Consider the following 26,787-nt stretch of genomic DNA (forward strand, 5'->3'; position numbering starts at 1 on the left):
AGGCAGTTCCGTTCACTGCTTTGGTTTTTAAGTTTTCCTTTTCAGTCATTGTGAGCCTTTTTCTTACGCTTGGCCAGAACCACCCTTGGTTTTCAGGCTCTTTCTCTGTCTGAACTTGTGAGTGTTACTTGCTGGTGACTCCAAACACGAAATAGCACTGAGCATGCACACATTGACAAAAATCATACTTAAGCAATAAAGGTCATTTTTGAAATTTAATAAGAAGGAGGAAACTAACATTTGCTAATGACCTAGTAAGGGCATGTTGCTGCTTGATGTTCCCACGTTATATATGTTAACCCTCCAAACATTGTGTAGCATATTGCTTTTTTTCCCTTTTTCCATTTTATAACAGAGGATCAGGAGTGTTAGAGAAATTGAACAAATTAAGATCACAGGACAGAATTAGGGTTTAAATTCAGGTCTTTTGATTCTTGATTTAGGGTTCTAATCTATAATACAGGAAGATGAATATGTGTGTGTATGTGTGTATACATGCATTTACATGTGTATGTAGCATATCAATATTAAGTAGCATTCAGTATTTGAAATATATTCAGTTACTTCTGAAGAAAAATATGGCGTCAAATTGCCCATTGTATATATTTCTTGCATTTGAGTTTAAGAATGCATTTTCAAAATGCCTTGACTTAGTTCTGAAGGGATAAGCCTACAGGAAACTGAGACTGCATTACCTTCCAGGTACAGCATGTCCTCTTTCTGAACTCACAGTTGTGTCTTGATTCTCTGCTCCCTCCTTCTGTGTCCTTCCTGCCTTTTTCTGACAGGAGATGCAGATCACCTGGCTGGGGTCTCCTGAGGAGGCCAGGGTCTCAGGCTGGGCTCAAGAACACTCTGTCTTCTGTGGTCCTGGGATGTTCTCTAATAGTGGACGACTGCAGGGGGGAGGACCAAAATTGCCTGCCCTCTTACTGGTCTCCTGCTTCTGTTTTGCTCACTCCAGTGGGTTAATACAGTGGCCAGAAAGAGCCTGTTAAACCAGAAGTCCAGTGTGTTGCTGCTCTGCTTATAGCCCTCACCTCCTTCTGGTCTTACTTCAAGGTCACTTTCTCACTGAGGCCTTCCCTGACCACCCTATTTAAAAGGGCAGCGTTCCTGACCCTTCTCCTCTCACTTCTTGCTTTATTTTTCTCTTAGCCCCCGCACTGACATACCATTTATTCAACTTATATAAATTTCACATCTTTTCTTTCTCTCCCGCTGTAATGTAAACTCCATGAGGCAGGGATCATTGACTGTTTTCTTTGCTGCATTGTTCCCACCTCTGGAACAGTACTTTGCTCATAGTAGGTGCTCAATAAGTATTTGTTGAATGAGCAAAGAATTAAATAGGTGAATATTTGAGGAGATTCCAAAGAATGACATTCCTAGAATAATTTGCCATTGTTATTTGTAGAATCATCATAAAATACTTTTTAACAGGATAGAGGACAAGAGACCAGAGGTGATAATTTTATAGCCAATGCTGAAGCATAGGGAAGAAAAGGCATTTTTAGTGGGGACAGAGCAGGAGTTTCTAAGAGCAGCTTATATGAGGCTGAGTGAATACTCTTTGAGTTAATGTTAATATATAAGAGCACTGCGATGGACTGAATGTATCCTCCCAAAGTTCATATGTTTTAACCTAATCCCCAATGTGATGATGTTAGGAGGTGGGGCCTTTGGGAGGTAATTTGGTCATGAGGGTGGAGCCCTCATAAATGGGATTCGTGCCCTAATAGAAGAGACCCCAGAGAGCTCCCTCATCCCTTGCTCCATGCGAGGTTACAGTGAGAAGATGGCCATCTGTGAACCAGGAAGCAGGCTCTCACCAGACACCGAATCTGCTTGCACCTTGATCTTGGATTTTTCAGCCTCTAGAACTGTGAGAAATAAATTTTTGTTGTTTGTAAGCCACCCAGTCAATGGCTTTTTTGTTATATCAACCCAAATGGACTAAGATAAGCACTGCGGCTAGCAATTTCTTTCTAAATCTCATCTAGATCTGTGTTTCTTAGCTTAATCTCCCAGCTCTTCCCCCTTCTTCAGCCAAATGGAGCCATTTTCAGTCCCTGAATATGGGGTTCCTCTCTTACCTCTGGGTCTGGGCCACACTCCTGTTGTCTGCTTCTACTCCCCTTCTTTCTCTCTCCCCTGCTCCCTCCCTTCTTCCCTTTCTTATTTTTTGTTTTTTTTTGCGGTACACGGGCCTCCCACTGCTGTGGCCTCTCCCGTTGCGGAGCACAGGCTCCAGACGCGCAGGCTCAGCAGCCATGGCTCACGGGCCCAGCCGCTCCGCGGCATGTGGGATCTTCCCGGACCGGGGCACAAACCCGTGTCCCCTGCATCGGCAGGCGGACTTCCAACCACTGCGCCACCAGGGAAGCCCCAGGACTGTTCTTTTTGATGTTCTATGACAGACACTGGGTAACCCTTTCAAGTCAAGCAAAACTAATACGATGATGATAATGCTGGGCATTTGCACCATACCTTATACCTTCTGAAGTTCTTCCCTGTGATTTATCTCATTCAGTCCCTACAGGCTTATTAGTTAAGAATTTATCAGAATCTCTAATTAGAAATGAGGAAACTTTGGCTCAGAGAAGCTAGGAGACCTGTGAGGTGACTGGTAAGTGACAGGGATGGGATGTGAAATCTAGGCTCTTGTCCACTAAAGCAACGCTTTTTCCCTGATACAATCCCCTATTTTTATAAACTCGTAAATCTTGTGTCACAAATAGAAAGAACCAGAGTGTAGAAGTAAACGAGGAGAAATTCACACGTTAGTAATTCTGGGAAACTCGCTGTACATGTGTATATGTTGTAGGCACGTTAGGGGTGGTGTATTAATCAGAATTCTTTTGGTTATTGAAAGGAGAGATATTAGCTCACTTAACTGGTAAGCCTGGTGGTTCTGGCTTTAGGAAGAGTTAGATCCAGGTGCTCGAATGATGTTGTCAGGAGTCTCTCACGATCTCTTGCTTTGCTTGCCTGTGTGTTGGCTTCATCCTCATTGGGTAGTGGCCAAATTATGGCCAGCAGCTTCAGTTTTACAGCTTGCTAAACTAGCCAGACCGTGGAGAAAGAGCACCCCTTTCCCAAGAGTTCCTACCAAAGTCCTAGATCTGGGGCTCTTGGACACACATGTGGGGGCCGATTCCAGGGCCCAGCGTGCAGGGCTCTCACTGGCTGGATGGGGTCATGTTGTGAGGGCAGAGGAAACACATGAGACTGAAGAGAGGAAACTTCTTACCTCCCTCTGACCTTTGAGCTCTTTTTATTTTTATATCCACTTGTCTCTCAGAATCAGACTATGCATACCTGGCAAACCATCAGATATAACATTTAAAATTAGACCCAAGTAGAGAGATAGGATGTAAGTGGCTGGGAGTACAGAAAAGAGAGGGACTGACCGAGGGCTCCAAGTCTCCCTGTGTGCAGTAAAGATTTACTGGATGGATTGGTGCTTGAGTTGATGCTAAGAGTATAGGAGGCTTGGTTGTGGATCACCCCATTAAAAAAGGATTAAACATCTTCTAAAACTCGGCAATCCAGTTGTGGAAGTGATTGTATACTCTTCAAAACTAGTCACTTAATGTGGCAAGCCCAAATCAGATGATTCTTATGTGTCTTGTGAATGTGGAAAGGACACTTAAATGGTAATTAACTCAAAAGTTACGATTCCAAAATTTACTGTTTTTTTCTTTTCAGTTCTTTCTTTGGAAATTGCCATTAAAAAAAAAAAACCCAGGCTAATCACAAAAAGAATATGTGATTGTGTCTTCTCTGAAATTGGTGTTAGGGATGTTAGAACTTGGCTTATAGATTTTTCTTCTTATTTCTTCATTCCTGTTGCTACTATAACCTTGCCATCTTTCTTACTTTCATTATTCTACTGCTCTGCACCTTAGTGCTTACTTCCAGCAAAGCTAAATGTCTTCCCTGCTTGGTTAGGCATAAAACACTGAGAATGTACTGGTGTGTATCTTCACACATGCTGGGAGATTGAGAGTTAGAAGGCTAATCTCATTCAGCATTTTCTGTAGAAGAAAAATAATGTGGTTTATTTGACCTTTTACTTATGGAAATAAAGTAAGGGTTTTAGTACTTTTATATATTTAAATGAAACGTGGAGGGAAAATTAGATATTCTTAGGCTAAAAGTGATGAGAGTATCTGTTTCTTTTTATTTATTGTCATCTGAGGTTTTTTTTTTTTTTTTAAGCTCTTCAGGTAAAAGGAAATCTTCCAGTAGCCTCACGGACAGTAATGCCTGAGAGAATTGAGTATCTAAATACAAACACGACTCAACAAAAACAGTCATTCCATGATCAGTTAAGGAGACTTTTCAAATTTATATAGAAAGTAGCATTTACAGAATCATTTTTATTAGCTACCCTAAATGTTAATTATTAATTTAAGTTTTAATTTGAAGCTGATAATTATGAATGTGAAAATGGGGATTATATGAGTTATCAAAAATATGTTTCCATACGTCTTGGTATCTAGTCTTCTAAAGAAATAAGACCAGTCCAAGTGATGTAACCATCTCAGTCATTAACAAGCAGGATATTTAACTGGTGTGACAGTTATTGTCATTATGCTAATAATAGGAGGTGGGGCCCTAGTAAGATTAAGCACTAGCTATTCCAATCCCCTGAGGAAACTGTAAAGTTCAGCCTCACTGGGTTGTAATTAGAAAAGAAATATGTTTAAATACCGAAAAAAACTTAGGTACCTCACACAGCATGCCAAGGGCATGCGCTTGAAGCCTCTTAATCTCTAGGTGTGGCCTGTTCTATGAATATTTTCGTAAGCATTTACATAGTCAACGTTTGGCAGTACAACATTGTATAATCATATCCATATGCTTTGCCTTATGAAACAGAATGAAAACTTTGTTGGGACAGGGCTGCTGTTGATAATGTTGTATGTCTCCCTCCTCCATAGTGCTGTCCAGGCTCAAAGTGATGCTTTGTCACTGACAAGACAAGCCACGGGAGCAAATTTAACTTTCTTTTTCCACATTTTTGTCAGTTTTAGTATAACTATTAATGATGATAATAATAACTATTATGGAGTACTTGCTTGCTTCTTGTGGGCTAGGTATGTGAATTAAGACATTTGATCTTATCTTTCAGCCTACTAAATAGCATTATTTAAATACTATTATTGTTGTTATCATCACCATTTTACAAATGAGACCACCGAGGCACAGAGTGGTTGAGTAACTTGCCTAAGGTCACACAGTGGTTGCTGGAACACAAACCAAGCAGTCTAGCTATGCACTGTGCCACCTGCTCGTAGAGCTGTTCCTGGAGACTCTGCTTCCAGTTTTAGCAGCTTATATGGCCCCCGTCTATCCTGAGTGGGATTTGTGATTCTTTTGCTTACTTTTCTTTTTCTTCCTTCCTTTCCTTCACTTCTATTTCTGTTAGGTCAAGTACAAAAGAGATTTTGAAGAAAGCAAAGGAAGGGGCTTCAGCATTGTTACAGACACTCCTGAGCTACAGAGGCTGAAGAGGACTCAGGAACAAATCAGTAACGTAGGTGACCTTTTGTTCAGTGATGTAATACCCTAACTTGTATTTCTGGTGAGAAAGTGAAATTGGGCAACCTGGAAGTGTTCTTATTGCTATGGGATGCAAGCAGTACTCAGTATCCTCAGAAAATATGCCAAGTTAACCTTTTAAACTCCTTCCCTTTGATTTCATCACAGTTATCAAGAACCTAACACTTTAATAGCAGTGACTACAGGCATACCTTTTATCATGCTTTGCTTCATTACACTTCACAGATAATGTGTTTTTTACAAACAGAAGGTTTGTGGCAACCCCGTATTGTCAGATTATGGTTAGCATTTTTTTAGCAATAACGTATTTTTAAATTAAGGTAGGTACATTTTTTTAGACATAATGCTATCGCACACTTAATAGACGACAGTATGGTATAACCATAACTTTTATGTGCACTGGGAAACCAAAAATTTCATGGGACTTGCTTTATTGTGATATTTGCTTTATTGAGCTGTTTTGGAACTGACTGAACATGCAATATCTCTGAGGTATGCCTGTATATTTCTGAATACACTTTTAATTTATTTATTAAACTGATTTATCTAGTAAATTATTTAGTAAATCAATTTAATTAAATAAGTTAATTGTGTATTTAGAAATAATAATATTGCTATTAAAAGACATTATTGTAACTTAGCATCTTATTTCTTTTTGAATGATTCTCAGCTTTTGAGTTTTTCCAAAATAGGACTTGTATAGGTAAATATTAAAGCCATCAGTTAATTTTTTGCACTGGGATAGTATACAATGTATACATATAAGGTTAGCTATCTGGAGAAATCTCATATTTGCTAATTGTGTATATTTAAGATTTCATATTTTAAATCAGATATTTGTTGAAATGGCATATTACATCTAATTTTTGAAATAAACATTTACCTATGAAGTTGCTTTGGATTTGAAAGCTGCGTCTTGTTCAGTAATAGTGTTTTCTTGAAAAAGAAAATTGAGACTAACAGAAGTTCAAAACATATTAAGGACCAAAATTGTTAACCGAGTACTTATTAAAAGTGGTAATTATGTTTCTTCTAAAGTATTATATGAAGTGCGTCAAAATGCATTTTTTTCCAGAAAAAAATTAACTCAGTGTTAGGTATTCAAGAGGAAATATGAATGAAAATCAACAACCGTGTACGTGATATAAAAGTGTGAGCAAATATGCAAGAGGCATACCATTTTTCACGAGGAGTCTATTTTGTGTGTCACTTGTACAATCACCAAAATTTGTGTGTCGAGATGTTTTAAGTTACGTAGCATTAATTTCTAGGAAATTTTTAATTAGCAGATTGTTTTAAACTCACTGGTATTTGGCCATCATAATAATATACATATATATAGTAACAATTTGCAGATAGAATCATAGGCTATAATCTGAGAAAGAATTTTATGTGTCAAAAGTTCAAAAACAGAATTATTCAGTATTTTAAAAATTTATTTAGGGAGTGAGAGGAGACAGAGCAGAGACTTTGTTTTGCCATATTCCCTAAGGTTTCTCCATTGTTTGCTCTTTAAATGGACATTTTATTTCAGTAAGGACTTTTTTGTTTGAAGAGAAAGGGTTGAATTTTAAGGATTCATGGCTTTTGTCCCTTAGTTTTTCTACCCCGTCCTAACAACCCCACCAGTCATTAATACTGAAGATTGAGTCCATCGTCTCTCTTCCCCTTCATTTCTTTCCTTAAATCAAAACCCTATTTTTGTTTTTTAAAATACAAATTAGAGATATGTCCCACTGGCAGTTACATTCAGTAATGTTTCTTTTTTTGGATTACTTTTGGAGAAGCTTTTTTAAAAAATAAAAATAATGCTGCGTAAAACAAAGTTACATCATAAATCTTCAACTATCACAAATTTATTTCAAAAAGAACTACACATTTCTACTTAAGACATCTACATGACAGCTAACGTAAGGATTGCAGTTGATTCAAAGGTAAGCCTTTTAATTTATATTCAAATTAAGTCATTATTCATATTTAATAAGAAAAGAACTGATCATTTCACCAACCTTTATCATTAGCAGGAATATACATTTTATTCAATACCAGAGGCTGTTTGCAGATCCATTCTTAATTATGCAAAAAACCATTAAAACCCAGGTACGTATAAATCTATATTTATCATATACATAGCAGTATATGCAAAATACTATTTAGATTAAGCCTGTAATATAGACAGTGCTGATTTTTAGAAGTATTTAAATTAGATAACATCTTTAAAAAAAAATTTGTGTCACTTTCTTGATGTTAGCAACCATAGATAGCAGTCTTATAAGTAGTTCTTTTAGCTGTGATGAGACGTATTACTATTTGGATAGCAGTAAGAAAATACAGATTTCATAATATTACTGTTAGGGATTTATTCTTAACAGTTTTACCGAGAAATAATTGACATACATTACTGTGTAAGTTTAAGGTGTGCAGCGTGATGGTTTGATTTACATATATTGTGAAGTGATTACCACAGTAGGTTTAGTTAACATCATCATCTCAAATAGATACAGTAAAAAGAAAAGAAAAAAAAATTCTTTTTGTGGTGAGAATTCTTAGGATCTACTCTCTTAACAAGTTTCCTATATATCATAGAGCAGTTGTACGTATATTCATCATGTTGTACATTACATTCCTAATACTTATTTGTCTTATAACCGGAAGTTTGTACCTTTTGACCACCTTCCTCCAGTTCTCCCTCTCTCCACCCCTCTGGTAACCACAAAACTGATCTTTTTTCCTATGAGTTTGGTGTGTGTTTTGTTTCTTTGTTTTTTAGATTACACATATAAGTGAGATTATACAGTATTTGTCAGTAAGTCTCTGACTTATTTCACTTAGCATAATGCCTTCAAGGTCCATCAATATAGTTGAAAGTGGTAGGATTTTCTTGTTTTTTATGGTTGAATAATATTCCTGTGTGTGTGTGTGTGTGTGTGTGTGTGTGTGTGTGTATACACATACATACATATATCTCAGAACTTCTTTATCTACTTATCCATTGATGGATACTTAGGTTGTTTCCATGTCTTCACTATTGTGAATGAGCATGGGAGTGGGGATATCTTTTTGAGATAGCATTTTTGTTTCCTTTGGGTATATTCCCAGAAGTGGAATTGTTGGATAATATGGTAGTTCTGTTTTTAATTTTTTGAGGAACCTTTATACTGTTTCTCATAGTGGCTGCACCAATTTACGATCCTACCAACAGTGCACAAGGAGTTAGGGATTTACTCTTGAAGAAAGGAAGCTGTTAAATATTCTGAGGTCTGTTGAGTTTATTATTCGTTTGTAAGGCTACAACTTCATGAATTTTCCTGTGACCTCACAGGTTTTCCATATTACTCAAGGATCTTTTTTCCATCAGAAACTTGGGTTAATCTGAAAAGTGGTACTCTGGGTAGTCTAGTTTTCTGCATTGCTTTCAGATAAACCCAAACACTGAAATTTATTGGCCAGATCCAGACAGATAATTTTTGACAGTGGCCTAGATTGTGTCTGTTTTGAGAGGAAGAAGGTCAGACTGAAGAGACACCAGCATCTTCCTGCTGGAGATGCTGGGATGGAGTGGGCGTATCCTGAAAATCACAAGGGATATGAGGTTTGAGCTCCAGGTTTAATGTGGGTTGATGTAGGTGGGTTCACTAAGTCAGGGTCTTTGTGATCTTTATTTTTCCATTTGCTTCATTTTTTTACTTGTTTTTAGTTTATCTTTGAATATTGTCTGGCTCCTTCTAAGCTGCCTTTAATACCTTTTGGACTAAGGAAAATATAAAGACATAAAACAGTGGATTTAATGACAACTCCTAGGTGTTTTGGGTAATATGTTACGGATGAATGGGCATTTTTGATTGCTTGTGTCTGTGTCAGTGTTATGAAAATTTTCCAGACACTCTCATATTCATTTGTCAAAGATTTGAAATCATTTGGAAATGCCTACTCAGTCTGTTTATGTTACTGAGGTGTGGGATGAAATACAACTGTAAATTTGAAATTGTGTGTAATGAAAAGGGTGAGAGCAGGTTTAGCCTTAACTTCTTTCTTTTGGTGTCTATAATGCCAATATATTGAACCTGGAGATTTATTAAATGCTACAATTTAAAATTCTTCTGCTATGTTACTCTCTTAGTATAGCTGCAGAAAGAATAAGAAAAGAGGCAGGACTTCACAATTTACAGAATGGTTGGAAAGAAAAAGAACTGGTTCCCAAAGTAAAGAAAAAATTTTCCATGAAATTCCAGAAGATGTCTGATTGCTTACCCCACCTCCCTAGGTCATACATTCTAGGTCAGAAATTCAGAAATGGCAGAAATGTCCTAGTACACCCTCATTACTTAGTGATATTTTAGGAAAATGTTCTTAAAGGACAACGTACAAATGTGAATTGAGGAATTCCTGTGCATTTGAACATGAAAAAAAGCCTTTTCTCCGTTGTCCTTATAGCTCTAGCTTGTGTGGGTAATTGTAAAGGCTGTTTCCAATTCATGTGGTTACCACCTTCAAGTTTATAATCAGTACATTCAGGGAACCTGCAGCAGGATAGCAAGGCAGAACCACCACCAGACATCCAAGGGACTCAGTCCAGCCTGAAGAAGATTACTGATGTGTTTCAGTTTGCCTGTTTACACACTAATATAAGCTGTATTTTCAATTAGCTGAGACAGTCTGTGGATAAATTGTGAAATAAAATGATGAAGTTCAACCCCGAGAGACTTTGACAATCTTTGTGCTGTAGATAAAATCTAGATGTTTATTTTCTAATTTATTTCAGGTGGTGGAGAAATATTGTGTGAAGGGGAAGGGGGAAAAAAAAAAAAAACCCAGATGACAAAATCTTGTATTTTACCGAGTGACTGAAATGGTAAGTGTACCATTATGTGATTTGTTAAGATTTGTGCCTTGACTCACAGAGGAAATACTTCTGCGTATGTATATGTATGCATGCATGTGTGCCTGTGTGTGTTGGCTTCAGTGGGAATCTCTAGAACTCCCTTTCCTTAGATCACTGGCCCACAGACAATACAGACCATAGTGTTTTCATCTGCTCTGTATTCTGTCCCTTACCCTGTAAGTATCTATCCGTATGGTTATCTATCCTGTTTCCCAAATACCTCTTTTCACTGCCATTTTCACAGTTAGCATACCCAGAAATGCTTGCTTGCTTTACCGGAAAAGTTCAGGTTGAAGCCTTTTTTTCTTTCTTTTTTTTTTTTTTTTTAACATTATAGAAAAGAGTCTCTCTGTAATTTGATATTGAAATGTAATTATTTTTAGCTTTTTTGAGACAGCTACATAATTTTTCATTGACTTCTTAGAATGCAAAATAAATTATGTGCCCATTAATAAGCTCACATGGATACTGCTGATTTAGTTCCCTGAGATTTTGTGAGTTAGCTTCAAAAATATTAGATTATTGGAGGTAAACATGGCCTAATAACTGAATAGCAGTGTCTATGGACTATTAAAAGATTTGACTCAAAGTTATGTTGAGTGTAAGGGTGAGCATGAGGGTAGGGTTGATTATCTGGGGATCTGGTCTCTGTTTGTAATTTAAATAAATCATTTTGACAGAGACTGACTGTGGCCATGTTCAAGCTGCTGATGGTGTGAAATTGAGTTGTATGGTGGACAGAAGACAAGCAGTCAGGAGAAATCCCCAAAGGCAAAATTTGTTATGTAATTGGGTCAACTCATGCATGAAAAATGCATGCTAATTGTAAACTGGTAGCAAAATTATAGTGTATGAGGCAATTAGGTCTTATATGAACCCGAACAACTGACATAGAGTTTTTCTTTTTTTTTTTATATTGAGCAAACATAAGATTTTTTTTTAAAGGTGGGAAAGGTAAACAACATTCCATATTGAAATAGATTGTTAATTTTGTTCCTCATACAAGAAGCGTTAACTGTTTTATAACTAATGAAAAACTGATATGGAATCTTCTGATTTTGAGTAGTGAAATCTAGTACACCAAGTAGTTTGAAAGGAGAATGGTTATTTCTGTTATAACAGACAGTTTGTTATAACTCATAACTGGGCTGGTTAACATAGGTGATTAGTGATGAAGTCAGTGGTTTCAGTTTAAGCCCTTGAAATCTAGTATTTTCACAGAGTGAATTTATGTGTTACCTTAATGACCCAAGCTTTATCCTCATCTTATCTCAACCAGTAACTCCGATGCACTGCTGAGTAATAGTGGGTCTACAGCATTATCTTTAGAGCAGAGATCGAATATGTCAAAGAAAGTGATAGGGCAATAACATGTATTTTCCTTATAATACCTACCACATGTATGAATGGTTTATTCGTTTCAAAACACTTTGACATACCCAGTCTAAATACCCAGATCCTCTGAACAACCTCTCCTTAGGGAAAGTATTTCTATGAGGAATACTTATAAAAGTATTCATGAGAAAAATGTACGGAAAATTACCTCTTCGTCCTTTCTCATCTAAATCCGTGGTTTCCCTTACACCTGGTTTTGCTTTATTTTTCCACCTAGGGCAGAACATCAAAGGTTGATCTCTTCTTTTTATCCTCAATTTTTTAGCCCCAGTCACTTAAAGAAACAAATACATCCCAGACCAGTAATTACTTGTGCATGGCAAGTACAAGAGTTTTCATTGTAAAATGGCATTGTCTAAAGAGGAGGTTTGGGAAGGGCCCCCATAATAAAAGAATTAACACATATGACTTCTTTTTGGAAACAGAGATTAAGGATTCAGCAAGCAATTTCTGAAGGTCCTTCTTTTGTGAAATCCCTTTTCCCCCGCCCATTCCTTTCTTTTCAATCCTGCTGTGTTCAGGCCCTTATCCTGCCTAAGTTATTACAGGGGTCTCCTAATTGGCCCTATCTCCTTTCAAGCTCTCTCAGCTCCTTCCATTGTATCTTAAACACTGTCACCAGAGGACTCAAAATATCTTTTCATCATGACCCTAATTATAACCCACTAAAAAACTTCCCTGGGACCTCCCCTTTGAGTAGGATAAAGTCTAATCTCCTAAACTCCTTAATTTCTGACTCTAAGGACCCTCTACAATCTGCTCCTAAATTGTTTTTCACCTTATCTTTCACTGTCCTTCAACACTATTCTTCCATTTCTTTCAGGCCTGGCTATTTACTCTGTTCTGGGCTTTTCATGAGTCTTTCTTCTGGTTTGGAACAATTTCACACTATCTGTTAATTACATTCCCACCCCCTTATCCCAGGCACACATTCAGACCCCAGGAGTAGCGATCTTTCTAATCTCTGAATCATGACAGTACTTTGACGATAGGACTGTTACCTGTAGCACCGACTTCACACATTGCATTCCACGTTTTGGTTTTAATTAACATTTCATGTGGTATGTGTTTTACCTCTCTAACTTTGTGAAGATGAAGATTATCCATGTCTTCTTCAATTTATGTTTTGCATCGCCAAGAATGATGCTTTGCACTTTACCTTTCTTGTCACATCCTTAATTTAGCCCTCCCTATCCCTTGCTTGGGTTGTGGGAATGGTCTTCTGACTGTTCTCACCTGTCATTCTACTGCCTCTGCTCCCTCGTAAGCTGTTCTCCTTGTGGTTTCTTTCAAGGTTCTTAAAGTGCACATCTGATCTTGTCACTCTCTTCCTTAAAATCTATCAGTGTCTCCCCATGACCTTTGGGTTAAAGCGTAAAACCTTTAGCGTGGAATGAGTTTAGTGCCAGCTGAGATCTCCAGCCTGGGGTCCCTCTTGGACCCTGAGCCCGATCCACTTCAAACGTCTGTCTGGAAGGCTGATTGTACCCGCTCAGAGGTTGTCTTTTCTCCCATGACCTCGCTCTGCCTCTCGCCTCCCTGGCATTGTGGTTCTAGAGTTGCATTATGAACTATCTTCCTCCTGGACTGAACTCTATGAAGACTGGGCTGTGTCTTTTTCTCTTTAGCCCCAGGGCCTAGCGTGGAGCCAAGTTTGATAAACACATGAATTGACTTCTTGTGCCAACAGATCTTCCCGTGGCTTCTCACTCTGCCCAAGGCTGCGGGCTCTGGGATGGCTTACCCAGGACTACCACTGATTAACATACCCATTTTGAGACTTTGAGGAGTGACTCCTTCTAGCACTGTGTGAGTTTCATCTTATAATAGAGATTATTACAGGAGTTCTAACCTTTCTATATTGATTTTAATCAAACATCTCTTTTAAGATCTGTGTAGATATCACATGGATTTTCTTCCTTAAGACTCCCAGATCTTTCCTCCATTCCATCATTTTCTAGCACAAAGTAGTTACCTAAATATACTTGTTCAGTAAAGGACTGAATTCCTTTAAGGGTGTCATTTTCTCCATTTCTTCATTTTTTTTTTTCTTTTACTAAAGAGTCTGCCTTTCCATCTGAAACCACACGACTCAGACAGATTGGGACTTGCACGGACAGGCCAGGACTTGAACTCAGCCAAAACCCAGATTGGGACTTGAACCCACTGTCTTTTAATTGAGATCACACACCTGGTCTCAGGACGTAATGAAGCTCAGATTCTTTATGTCTCATTGCAGAAAGAATTCAGTGAGAGGCAAAGTGATAGGTAAGAAGTGGATTTATTTAGAGAGATATACATTCCATAGAGAGAATGTGGTCCGTCTCAAAAGGCTAGAGTGACCTTGGGAGAAACACACTCCACAGACAGTGTGGGCCATCTCAGAAGCCAAGAGGCCCTGAAATATGGGGTGGTTAGTTTTTATGGGCTGGGTAATTTCATAGGCTAACAGGGGGAGGAAGGATTATTCCAACTGTTTGGGGAATGGGCAGAGATTTCCAGGAATTGGTTCACTGCCTACTTTTTGGCCTTTTATGGTCAGCCTCAGAACCATCATGGTGCTGTGGGTGTGTCATTTAGCGTATGCTAATGTATTACAATGAGTGTATAATGAGGCTCAAGGTCCACTGGAAGTTGAATCTTCCACCATCTTGGACCTAGTTGGTTCTAACCAGTTTTTGTCCTGTCCAAGGGCTCTATCATTCTTTTAAAGGTTGTGCCCTGCCCCCTTCCCTCCTGTTTCACATCTACTTCTCAGTCTAGGCAAATTGAACTTTTCCTAGGATATGTGCCACAGTCGGGTAGGGAACTAATCTGTCCTTTCAACACAAAATTGCTAATGCCTAGAATAGTGGTTGACACATAGCAGGTGCTCCATAAATGTGTGTTGAATAAATGAATATAATAATATTTAAAATATTGACTAATTTTGCACATTCTTTCTCTTTAAACTTCTCTTTGAAAGAGCATTCTTAGCTTTTAAGATTGCTTTGATTTGGTTATTTTTTTTCCTTTTGTGCTGCTTGATAAACACCTATTTTTCACTTTCTCCTATTTTTACTTAAATATTCAGTGATTTCTGTAGTTTTATCCAAAATTATAGTAGTATTCTCTAAGTAAAGCAGGACCATTTGGTTTCTAACATGGCATTGAAGAATTTCATCATATTAGAAATGCAAGGACTGCCCCTATTTTAAAATGTCGTAGCCAGGGAATTCTTTTTGATGAGTAAGTACCTGAAAAAAATAGGGCTTACAGTAGTCTGTTTGGGCAGACATAACAAAAAATATCATGGGCTGTGTGGCTTAAACAGCAGACATTTATTTACTCACAGTTCTAGAGGCTGGAAGTTCCAGGTCAAGGTCCATCTGGGTTGGGTTCTGGTGAGAGCTCTCTTCCTCATTTGCTGATGGCTGCTTTCCTTTCCTCAGTGCCTGTGCACTGAGGAGAAGGAGACTTCTGGTGTCTCTTCCTCTTCTTGTAAGGACATAAGTTGAATTGGATCAGGACGCCACCCATATGACCTCATTTAACCTTAATTACTTTCTTAAAGGTCCCCATCTCAAATACAGTCACATGGGGGATTAGGGCTTTTAAGATATGAATTTGGGGGTGGGGCACAATTCAGTTCATAACAGGGCATTATGAGAAATGATCTACATAAATCACAGGATAATTTTGAGATAAGTAACATAGGTTTTAGATATGCTTAGACACATAAGCTACTATCATAAGCCATTGTCTTTAGTGGAGGTAGATGATATCACCTGTGCTATTCCAGGAAACTTGCACATTCAGTTTTTAAATTTTTTCCTATTTTCAAACCAAGCAATCTTTAAAAAAATGTCTGGTTCCTCTTTCCAATCCTTAATTAAGGATTAGGGCCAATTGGCCAATTGGCCCTTTCAGGCCTCTTTTGACTTGTGGTTTTCATCGAGGGTCATTTATGGAAACAAAGGTAACTCACAGGTGTAATTATATTTTTAAGTTCTCCAGGCCTCAGTTGCTCAGAATATAGATTTCATGTGTCCTGTGCTGGCAGCTTGACCTGGGTGGATATGAAGAAAAAAGAGGGCAGAGGTGTGACAATAGAAAAGAAATATTCCCATGCCACAGGGCAAGTCTAATAAAGACTAGCTTTTTTTTTTTTTTAAAAGTCTCAATTTCCAGTACATTATACAGATTTAAAACTTAAAACGTATCTGAATTTTCTTCCAGATTTTATTATACCTCTTGGGACGTATCTACAGTGAGCACATACTAAATGTTGAAGAAAACACAGGAATCTTACAGATATATGTGTGGAGTCCCCACATGTGTCTATCATTAATAATTATGCCACAATTATCATTTCAATGGATTTTTGGAGGTAGGTTTAAAACCTGTTGTTTTTTCAGTTAATAGGTGTCATAGTCAAACGTCATTTTAACTTATTAGGAGGTCATGAGTCAAGGGAGATATTATACAGAGATTTAATTAAAACCCATTGGTAACCCAAGCCAAGTTTAGACAATTAAAGAAAATTGCATGACTGGAAGTTAGAAGAATGTTTTTCTTTTTCAAGCATATGCAGCTATGTTCTCTAATTTGCATTTCATTTTCCTAGAAGGATTGTCACGAAAATTGCTTTTCTTTATTTTTTGCTTATACTTTCTACTCTAGCTTTCTTTTCTTTCCCCATTGTCAAGGCTGCTTTGTAGGCTTTTCCTTTTCTGTACAGAATCATGTGCAATGATGCTTGTGAAAGGATAGCTCCAAATTTCTGTTTGAAGGACCTATTGCTTTTGTAAAGTACCCCCAGACTTTTCCAAGGACAGGAAGCAATCATTTTTTTGTTTGCTCACATTTATGATTTATTTTTCCTCTTGCGGCTGTAGTAACTGTAACAAAGCCAACTTTTAATTGAGTTAAGCTTTTGTATCATTGCCTCCTTAGAATTATGAAAGTGTCAGAATTTGCCTGTGTTTATTAGCAGACTGTGAAAAAGGGTATAGATTTAGAAGAAAGAATAAAAGAAAGAAACCTAAAAATATCATTCTGTTCTTCCTAACACTTCTTATTTTTGATAGACAGAATTGATTTCCCCAAACAAAGTGATTTAAATATTTACTTTTGTTGTATAATTATTATAGGTCTTTGAGGGCAAGCAGCATTTCTTGTACATGTTTGAATCCTCCAGAACAGAGTGCTTTGACTGTAAATAATGATAGAAGTAGAAGTTGCCTTCACTGTTCCCTTACGTGTATATGCATGTTTGTTAAACATTAAACATTTGCTGTGGACATCACATTCCACCAGCCCCTGTAGCTTGCAGGAAAAAAATGAGAAACCACTTTTTGCATGCATTTATGCCCAAGCTAGAATGCTTGAAGTGTTTGGGAAAGGCTTTCATGGAGAAGGAGAGGCTTAATGCAACGTAAAGTCACAAATGAGGGACATGGCATTGAAATGAGCAAAGGAAGAAAGGAATGAATGTAAGGTTAGGAACACCCAGCATCTACTTGTGAGAGTGCAGAGAGAGACACCATCACTGAAATGTAGATTGAGGCAAGATTATTGAAAGATTAGTATCATATTTTCAAATGTGCAGATTTCAAATGTGTACCTGTAAATCTGTGCCCACCCCCCCATTTCTTTTTCAAAAGAAACCACTTTTGAAAACAATTGCTGATTTAACAAACATTTTGAGTGTTTGCTCTGTTTGCCAGGCACTTTGCTAGGAGGTGGGGATTTAATGAGAAATAAAATAGATATGACCCTTGACCTCATGGAGCTTATAGGTTACCCTATAAAAGGTGAGCAGATAATTGCAGCACAGTGATAAGTGCTTGATAGAGGGAAACACTGTGTTAATATCACAAGGGTAACTAACCAGGTTTGGGAGGTAAAGAAATTGAACCCTTGCCATCATTGTTTTAAAATAGTTTTTGGAGAATTTTACTGAATCATTTTCTTGGACAGTGATTCATACAGTTCATTTGTATCGTAGGTGCTATCAGTTTTGTTTTTCAGTTTTCCTGTGTCCTGTGTTTGTTTTCCCTATTCCCTGTTTGCCTGTCAGTATGGGCTTCTGGAAGCTATCGTTAAAAATCTATCATACCATAGTATTATATATAAAATGTAAAAAATGCTCATCTATAGAAGAGTAATCGATTGGCTTATTAATTTCAGGATGGCTAAAAAGATCAACATATAAATATTTGCATGCATTTAAAAGTTCAAGTACATGTTCTCTCTATTTTGGTTTTCAGTGCTTAAGAAGTTGAAGGGTTTTGAAAGTAAAACTATGGCCATTTTTCTTCATCTCCTCCCTACTCCCAACCTTTGTAGCGATAGTTCTGAGTTAAAAAATTTTCATGACTGGGTCCAAAATACATGGATCTGAAAGAGCCATATATGAACGTGTGATGTGTCCGTTAGCACACATATGTAGAGTGTGCGTACGTGTTTGAGTAGAGAGGTACTGAAATGAATTGCTAAACATCGGTTGGTGCTATTTGGTTTCCACTTTCGGTGTTCTTGGCCCAGTCTGTGCTGACAGCGAACCTCTGGGACGTCCCCTCAGTGCTGTGGGGTCTTTTCCTGCCAAATATCGTTCTCTTGCAAGATTAAATAGCTGAATCAGTGTGGCCCGATTCTCGATCCTGCTGAGAATATTGACTCCTGGAGGTTGTAATACAGATTAGCTGGTGAGAGCTCTGTTGGAAAAATAAAGTGAGTTTCTCTAAATGAATTTAACAACCGCTGTGAACCTTTCCGCGTCCTCCAGCGTGAATGCGTATGCTGGCAGTTAACCATTTATTTCCCTCATTTCCTCCAAAAGTTGCTCCAGTCCACCCCTGGGCATTTATTGTAAATGTTTTCGTAACTTTATTTCACATTTATGTTTCGCTCGATAAGGCATTTGGCGTGTTAAATTACTAAGTACTGTGAAGGGTAGGTCATTATTTATTTATTTAAGGAGGAAAACCAGTTTTTGTACTTATAATTTAGTGTCACTTATATAATTAAATAAACCACACCACAGGGTTATTTAGTGTAAACTGACTAGCCCATTGCTTTCTGATCACAGACTTCATGTTATTGGTCAAAAATTGTGAAATATTTAGCACGAGGCAGGACAGACGGCTAAAATTATTTGCGTTGCTTCCAACCTCTATTCCATGACTATTTCTGCTTCCAGGGTTAGATTATAATAACCTTTGAGGGTTCTAAATTCTACAAAGATTATGGTGCTTCCCCTTAAACGAAATATATTAAAAAGTCAACAATAGACCTCTAAAGCACAGAACACACAGATACCCTGAAAATGATGAGTAGTTTGTTAGATTTTCTGATTGCATGCTTCTGGATAACTTCATTGAACTCTTTGCTATTTTGGGGGTGCCTCACGTCACTTATGTTTATGAAGCCTGTGCTCAGTCTGTTTATGAGACAGTCCTTCCATCTGCTTCCTACGTTCTTACCCATTTGTCTCCTGACACCTCCTCTGTGTGTGTGTGTGTGTGTGTGTGTGTGTATGTGATTTCTCAGTACAAATGTCTGTGACTGTGATTTGTAAATGCCAAAGCACGACACAACTGGAAGGCTCTTAAACTGGTGAGTGCTGTGTTTACTTTTGCAGATTACTCCTTAGATCATCACTGCGATTATTACAGTAATATCTTTAAAATTAAATAATTAGTTAAATTATTTTTTAATTTGCCACCATAAGCACACCCGAAACTGGGGGTAAAAAATGTCCTGAGTGGGACTTCCCTGGCGGTCCAGTGGTTAAGACTCTGTGCCTCCACTGCAGGGGCATGGGTTCGATCCCTGGTGGGGCAGCTAAGATCCCTCATGCCTCGCATGGCACAACCAAAAGGAAAAAAGAATGTCCTGAGAGAAGGCACGAGAAGAGGGGGGCAGTATCAGTTTGGCAGCTTTTAGCCTGTCTTCATAAAATAGCCTATATTTTGCAGTCACCCCAGATGAGGGTGTTAGACAAAGTACCACCTGACATTGGGTCTGTGTTTACTGAATACTTTGCAGGTTAACTTGCAACTCTGCCACACTGTCAGGAATATAATTGGGGCTAGAACCAAGGTCTCTTGACCTCTAGCCTGTTTTGCCCTTCTCTTTGGATGCATGACTCTTTGAATTACATTGATGGTCATTGTTGAAATTTGCAGTCATTCAGAAATAGACTTTTGAGGTGCATTTAAAAAAGGACTCCTAATTATTAAACTGTAAATCCTCTAAAATATCATCAGAGGCTCAAAAAAATCCATCATTTCACAAAATATTTATGAGTTATCCATAGTAAATGCCATCGGGATTTCCGTGCCTGTGACCTTGATTTCAGTCTCCCAGTATTAAGACTACACCCCCCCTTTTAAATTGTAAAATATATTACACAAACAAAACTGTCTATGGAAACTTATGTACAGTTTAAAGAATACCCAGCTTACAGAATAGAGCGTTTTGGAAACATTTGAAGGCCCCGGTGTTCTTAGGTTTATACCTCGTCCCCCTGACTAGCTACCAGCAACACAAGGTACAGCCACTGCATCTTGAAAACACAGATTTTCACATCCATAGGACGAAAAGATGAGACGAAAACACAATTTCCATATATGGAAACAATGTACAGGTTTTGGAGAAAACCTGATTGGCTTCTTGCACCATAAAGCACACAACGGTCGGCAGGTTTATCCTCAATCAGCTGTTCAGGACTCAAGCATGAGAATGTCAGTCACTGTGACACTGCACCACTGTTTATGCTTAGATGACGCCTCCTCCCTGAATGGAGGACGAGGTTGGGGACAAACGTTCATGAAGGGCTCACTCTGTGCTGGGCACAGTCTTTCACGTTTGTTATTTCATTTGTTTTTCTCAACAATTCCTAGAAATAGCTGTCATTCCTCATGTCATGGATGAAACAAGCCCAGAGAAAATAAATAAATTTCCTAAATGCATACAACCAGTGAAGAATAGAGTGGAGGTTTGAGTCCAGGGTTTTTTCCTGACTTTAAAATGCAGAATTTCCCCTCTACACCAGAATTTCGGGATTGTTGCTTATATGTTATATCTGGAGCCCTTGTGCCATAGTGCAAATGTCCAAGATGTAAGCTTCTGGTTTTTTTTTGTTCTCGGTGCGCCTCACGGCTTTCAGGATCTTAGTTCCCCTACCGGGGATTGAACTGGGGCCACAACAGTGAAAGTGCCAAGTCCTAACCACTGGACCGCCAGGGAATTCCCAGGAACGTCTTTTTGTTGATGCAGCAGTTCATTTATCCTTAAATGGCATTTTGGAGGCCACATGGTGATATTAGGAACAAATTTAGAAGTTTCAAATTAGTTACCACCGGAAACAGAGCTTTATCACCGATGAGTGAAATCTCCCATTCAAACATTCCTTTATGTGCTGGGGTGCAGGAAGGCACTGCATTGCCCCAGACAGTGTGAGTGTGGGACTTACTCATGTGATACTTGAGGTTAAGGATTAATGCATATTCTACTTCGGCACGTACTTACCTTTCTTGTTCTCCCTTCCTCTGAAGGTGCCTGCTCTGTGCTTGGTTTTGTGCTGGGAGCTGGGGACACAGGATCTAAGCATGGATCTCGCTCAGCCCAGAACACACAGCACAGCCTGTTAGGAGAGAGATGAGGTTTCGGGGTTTGGGTATCATAGAGTCAGGAACCCAGCCCTAGGTGGGATGTGGTGACGGCCACAGTTGGCTTACGGAAGAAGGTGGCATGAAATGAGCTTGTAAGAATGAGTAAGGACAGAGACAGGGGAGGAAGAGGTGATGGCGAGTGGTGGGTGGTGAAAACTTCCCACATAGGGAACTGAGCATACAAGGAGTCAAGAATGAAACTGCATGTGAGGAACTGCAAATACTAATTTTATCCTGAAGATTGGGGGAGTAACTAAAAGGTATTTTTTAGTAAGGGAATGGCACTAGACTTTAGGGTCATCGTTTGTCTAAATGTTGGGAGTGGTTTATCTAGTCCTGTCGTCAACTTGGCCCTTGTATGGGTGGTATTTCACTGCAGTTTTTACCATGGATCTTGAAGCTCCTACGTCCGGCTCTTGTTGGTCCTGTGGTGATTGTAACACTAGTGTTTGTAGGGCTCTGCTTTTGCAGAACAACAAAAACAAAATCACGACTTCTTGTATCTCCGTATTTTTAAGCTATGCCAATTAAAAATAAAAGCACTTAAGCACTTTTGTTGCATGGATTTAGACTTGAATGACAAATGTCGAGCACAGGTGTCGGTATGGTACGTAAATAGGGCAAAGGTGTGTTCCGCGCACCAACCGTGATACAAGCCGGGTGTGGCCAGTCTCAGACACAATGTCAGGTTGGCAGGTCTGAGAGTGTAAACCCATATAGGTACGTATGCCTTTAGCATTGCATGCAGGTGCTACATTAGTTCCATACAAATATGGAGAGGAAAATCTCCATTTCTAAACTGTTGGCAATTGGGGTAAACTTAACTATGTTTTAATAAAGGTTAAGCCTAAACTTTTGTTGTTTGTTTTTAAAAGTTAGATGACAAACCAGAGTGCAGCTAACTTTAACTCAGAAAACGTAACTGCCTCTTGCTCATTCAACAGGCCAGAGATCGTAGACATCAATCAGCACAGATGACTATGTTGTGCATATAGATGGTCCAGGAGATGACCTGGGGTCCTTGTTGTCCTCAGGGTACTGTCCGGAAATAATCTTTTCTGGCAGCTTATAAGGATACCTGTCTGAGATGATTTACCATTGGCTCCTCAAGTCAGAATGCAAAGGAATGAAATCCTTGCAGTTGAATAGTTTTGAATGACAGTTTTTATGTGTGTAAGAAATTGAAGACTTGATCCTAGTTAAAAGCAAAGGAAGTTAGTTTTGAGTTGTAGCAAGATAAGTGGGTAAGAAGCAAGAAATAACTTCCATGACTTCCCTGGTGATGCAGTGGTTAAGAATCCGCCTGTCAATGCAGGGGACATGGGTTCGAGCCCTGGTCCTGGAAGATCCCACATGCCGCGGAGCAACTAACCCCATGCGCCACAACTACTGAGCCGGCGCTCTAGGGCCCGCGAACCACAAATACTGAGCCACAACTACTGAGGCCGTGTGCTGCAACTACTGAAGCCCGCGCGCCTAGGGCCTGTGCTCCTCAACAAGAGAGGCCACCACAATGAGAAGCCCATGCACCGCAGTAAAGAGTAACCCCTGCTCGCCGCAACTAGAGAAAGCCCGGGCACGGCAATGAAGACCCAATGCAGCCAAACATATATAAATAAAAATAATAATAAAAAAAAGAAATAGAAAGAAAGAACTTCCTACGATATGTGGATTATAGAATAAAGTCTTAAAGCTCTTTCAACTTTTAAAATGACCTATTTCAGCAGAGCCTTATATCTCAATCATTATGCTTCTTTCTCTTACATCTCAAACGGGAATGATAATATTTATGCTTAAGCTGAGAGGATCAGTGAAAGCCTGATGGAAAAGCCCTTTGTGTGATGCACAAGAAAGGCACTGTTAAATAACAATGTGAAATCAGGCTCTGTCTATGGAGATGGGTACATGGAGGGATGATTGGCTTTCCTTTTTGGCTTTTTATAATTTTATTAAAATGTAATAGAAACCCGGGGAAAGCAGTGTAGTCTGGCTTGAGAGAGTCAGGGAGATGCGTGTGTAGAGGAGGAGATGCCGGTGTACATCACTGGGCTGCTCTGTACTTGCCAGATGCTCTCTGAAATCCCTCCAGATCACACATTGAAAGCCAAGTGGTGGTAATTATTCCTGAGGATCCCAAAGTGTTATATTTTGAAATGGGGATTAATACCAGGCAAAAAGCCCTCTGTTATTTATGAAAGATCCAGTTTTCTTCTTCTGTATGGTTTTGTCCTTTTAAAAAGAATATTCAAGATGAGCTGATGTTTATGGCCCTGAAAAAGAAGCGACCTAACCTTATTCAGAAGGTGGGAGAATGTTCAAGTCTGTTGAACAGTGTTGGATGACAAGGTCATTTTGAAGGACAGAATAGGCAATAATTACAACAGGCAGAAATTAAACCATAATGAACAGTAATCCTGAAGAAAATTAAAACACAGAAAACACTGCATTATTTATTTGGATTCAGTGGGAACATGCCAAGGGAGAGGCAGCTGGCTTTCTGCTTTTGGAATGTTTGTAGACTAGAGAAGAAGCTGTCAATCAGATTTAAGCTCTCACTTAATTCTTGCTTTTAGGTCAGATCTAACTGTAAAGTGAAGTGGGGAATGGACACAGTTAACGATGTGACTCGGGACAGGAAAGATACGAACCATAGAGACGAGCCGACCTGAGGTTGGATTCTGCCTGTACCTATTTCATCATCACTACCTGCTGTTTCCTAGCTTCTGTACTCAGCAGAACTTTGGGCCTTAAGAGCTGATTTTTAGAGGCATAAAAGACTGGGGTTCAAATGACAGCATCTTTTATTACCTCTATTTCTCTAGAAAATAGAGTCATAAGGGTTTCTGCTTCATTTGTTTCACTGTATCTTAAGTTTCCACATCTGTAAAATGGAAATTAAAAAATAGTTTAACTTGGGACTTCCGTGGCATAGTGGTTAAGAATCCGCCTGCCAGTGCAGGGGACATGGATTGGATCTCTTTTCTGGGAAGATCCCACATGCTGCGGAGCAACTAAGCCCTTGTGCCACAACTACTGAGCCTGGGCTCTAGAGCCCGCGAGCCACAACTACTGAAGCCCGCGCACCTAGAGCCCGTGCTCCGCCACAAGAGAAGCCACCGCAATGAGAAGCCCGCGCACCGCAACGAAGAGTAGCCCCCGCTCGCCACAACTAGAGAAAGCCCGCATGCAGCAACGAAGACCCAATGCAGCCAAAAATAAAATTAATTAATTTTAAAAAATACTTTCACTTGTAGGGTAATTATGAGAATTAAATATTAGCACTTTGGCATAGTGCTCAGTGACAGATAGTTTTGTTATTATTGTGAAATAAACTGAAAATTGAGAAAAGATCTTGGCATGAAAATGTTTAAAGAGTCACTTCATTTTGTTTTTGTGGAAATAGGAACAGTATTTCCAATCTTCAAATTTATTACCGTTTATAACAGTTTATTTTATTTGGATATCCTTGAAGTATTATTTTGATTATTTTGGTTATGGTCACTCATAGTTTTGTATAAAACATCTTCATTAGACAATGTTGCAAAATATTCCTGGGAGCTAATGTCTGTTATAGAATTTTCATTGATAAGTGTAGAAGGTGGTCGTTTCAATGACAGTATGCATACTGATTTAATGATTCTCATGTGTTCAAGGAGAAAAAAAAATCTCATTAATGCAGCTCAGCACAACACATACGTTCGCAAATGAATTGTTTCCCAGTTTAGGCTCAGAACTCTAAGATTTTTACACAAATCCCTAACGGTGTTTTACTTCCTCACAAGCATTATGATAAACATCAGGGTTATTTAAGTGTGAGCTTTTAAATAGGATGGAGGAGGTGGATGGAGGATGGAGGAAAACCCATGTTTCTGCTGGAATTCTGTATTTTAACTTAAAAGGGTTGAAACTAACACTTAAATTCTGCTTCTGCTTCATCAGAAGGCACAGATTCCAGATTCAGTATTTGATCTGCAGGAGGAGGTCCGTCGGTGTCCATGGTGCGATGTCCAGGTGATATGGGTATTTTAAGGCAGGTTGCTACAGTGGACTTGCTCACCTGGCGGGGGCGGGGGCAGGGGAGGGCGGCATCTGCAGTTCCGTTATGTGTGTTCTTGCTGTGTGGTGCTTAGCGACTTTGATGAAGAGATGCCAAGGATCATCTGCAGCGTTAGTTAATATTAGAATTACTGGTATGCTCACAGTTGATGTCTGTCATATTTAGCACAGTCTTGGCAGATTCAAAAATTTCTGTTATTTTTCATCCAGAAATGAATTTGTGTTGTGACCTTTGTTACGGATACCCAAGCTGTGTATTACACAAAATCCACATCTGAGAGGGGATTGTAGCTGCTTCCTCAGGGCGACTTTTATAGCATTTGCCACACTTTGGCGAAGAGCTGATTTTATTTTCTTTCTCCGCAGTCAGCTAGACTGTGGTTCCTTGAGCTCAGGGCATGTGGCCAGTCATATTTTTAACCTCAGCACCAGACATTGTGCCTGGCATGTGTTAACATCCAGTAAATGTTTTAATGAATAAGTGAAATTGTGTAGCCCTTTACTTCACTGATGCACAGCGTGTAAGTTTTTTTCCGGATTCATTTCCACTCAGACTTTCACAAGGCCCTGACCTGTCCTGCCACACTCCTTGATCTCCTCTCCTCCCATTTGGCTCCTAGAAGAGATGTGTTGCAATGTCTTAAAGATTTGTCTACTAAGGAAATGTTAGTGATGTTGTATGTGCTGTGGTTACACCTTATATGAATCAGAATAGATTAGCTGTTGAAGTAAACAATCCTCAGATCTGAGCACAATAAAGTTGATCCCTCTCTTGCATACAAGGCCAATGCAGTGGTAGTGGGGGTGGGGTGCTTAAGGGCTCTGCTCCATGGAGCCATTCAGTGATCCAGGCCCCTTCTCTCTAGTGTCTCTGCTATTGCCTGGACCTTGGAATTCTCCACTAGGTGAGCTACATCTGGCATGCAGTCAGCCATAGAGAGGAACCATGGTGAGTCATAAGAGGTGTTAGGGGCTTGGTCTGGAAGTTGTGTACATCACATCCATCTATGTTTCACAGGCCAGAATTCAGTCCTGTGAACTCATTTGACCGCTGGGGGCTGGAAATACGGAGTAGTGGTATGCCAAGGAGGAAGGCAAAAAATGGGTATTAGTGGCCATGGTCAGTTCCTGCCATACAACCTTTTATCAAAAGTCTGTCCTTCTAGGAGAGGCAGAAAAAGTGCCAAATGCTTTGTGTGTCCCTTTAGCCTCTAAGATGCACGC

General features: G+C 39.1%; 1 protein-coding gene across 1 annotated transcript in view; it reads left to right on the plus strand.

Annotated features, from left to right (window-relative positions):
- NEBL (nebulette) overlaps positions 1-26,787 on the plus strand; it is a 340,919-nt gene that overhangs the window by 172,195 nt on the left and 141,937 nt on the right. Inside the window, exon 4 of the mRNA XM_032623434.1 lies at positions 5,438-5,545. Within this exon, the coding sequence (XP_032479325.1) occupies positions 5,438-5,545 (108 nt within the window). The remainder of the gene's footprint in view (positions 1-5,437; positions 5,546-26,787) is intronic.

The sequence above is a fragment of the Phocoena sinus genome, chromosome 2 (assembly GCF_008692025.1).
Source record: "Phocoena sinus isolate mPhoSin1 chromosome 2, mPhoSin1.pri, whole genome shotgun sequence".
Lineage (NCBI taxonomy): Eukaryota > Metazoa > Chordata > Mammalia > Artiodactyla > Phocoenidae > Phocoena > Phocoena sinus.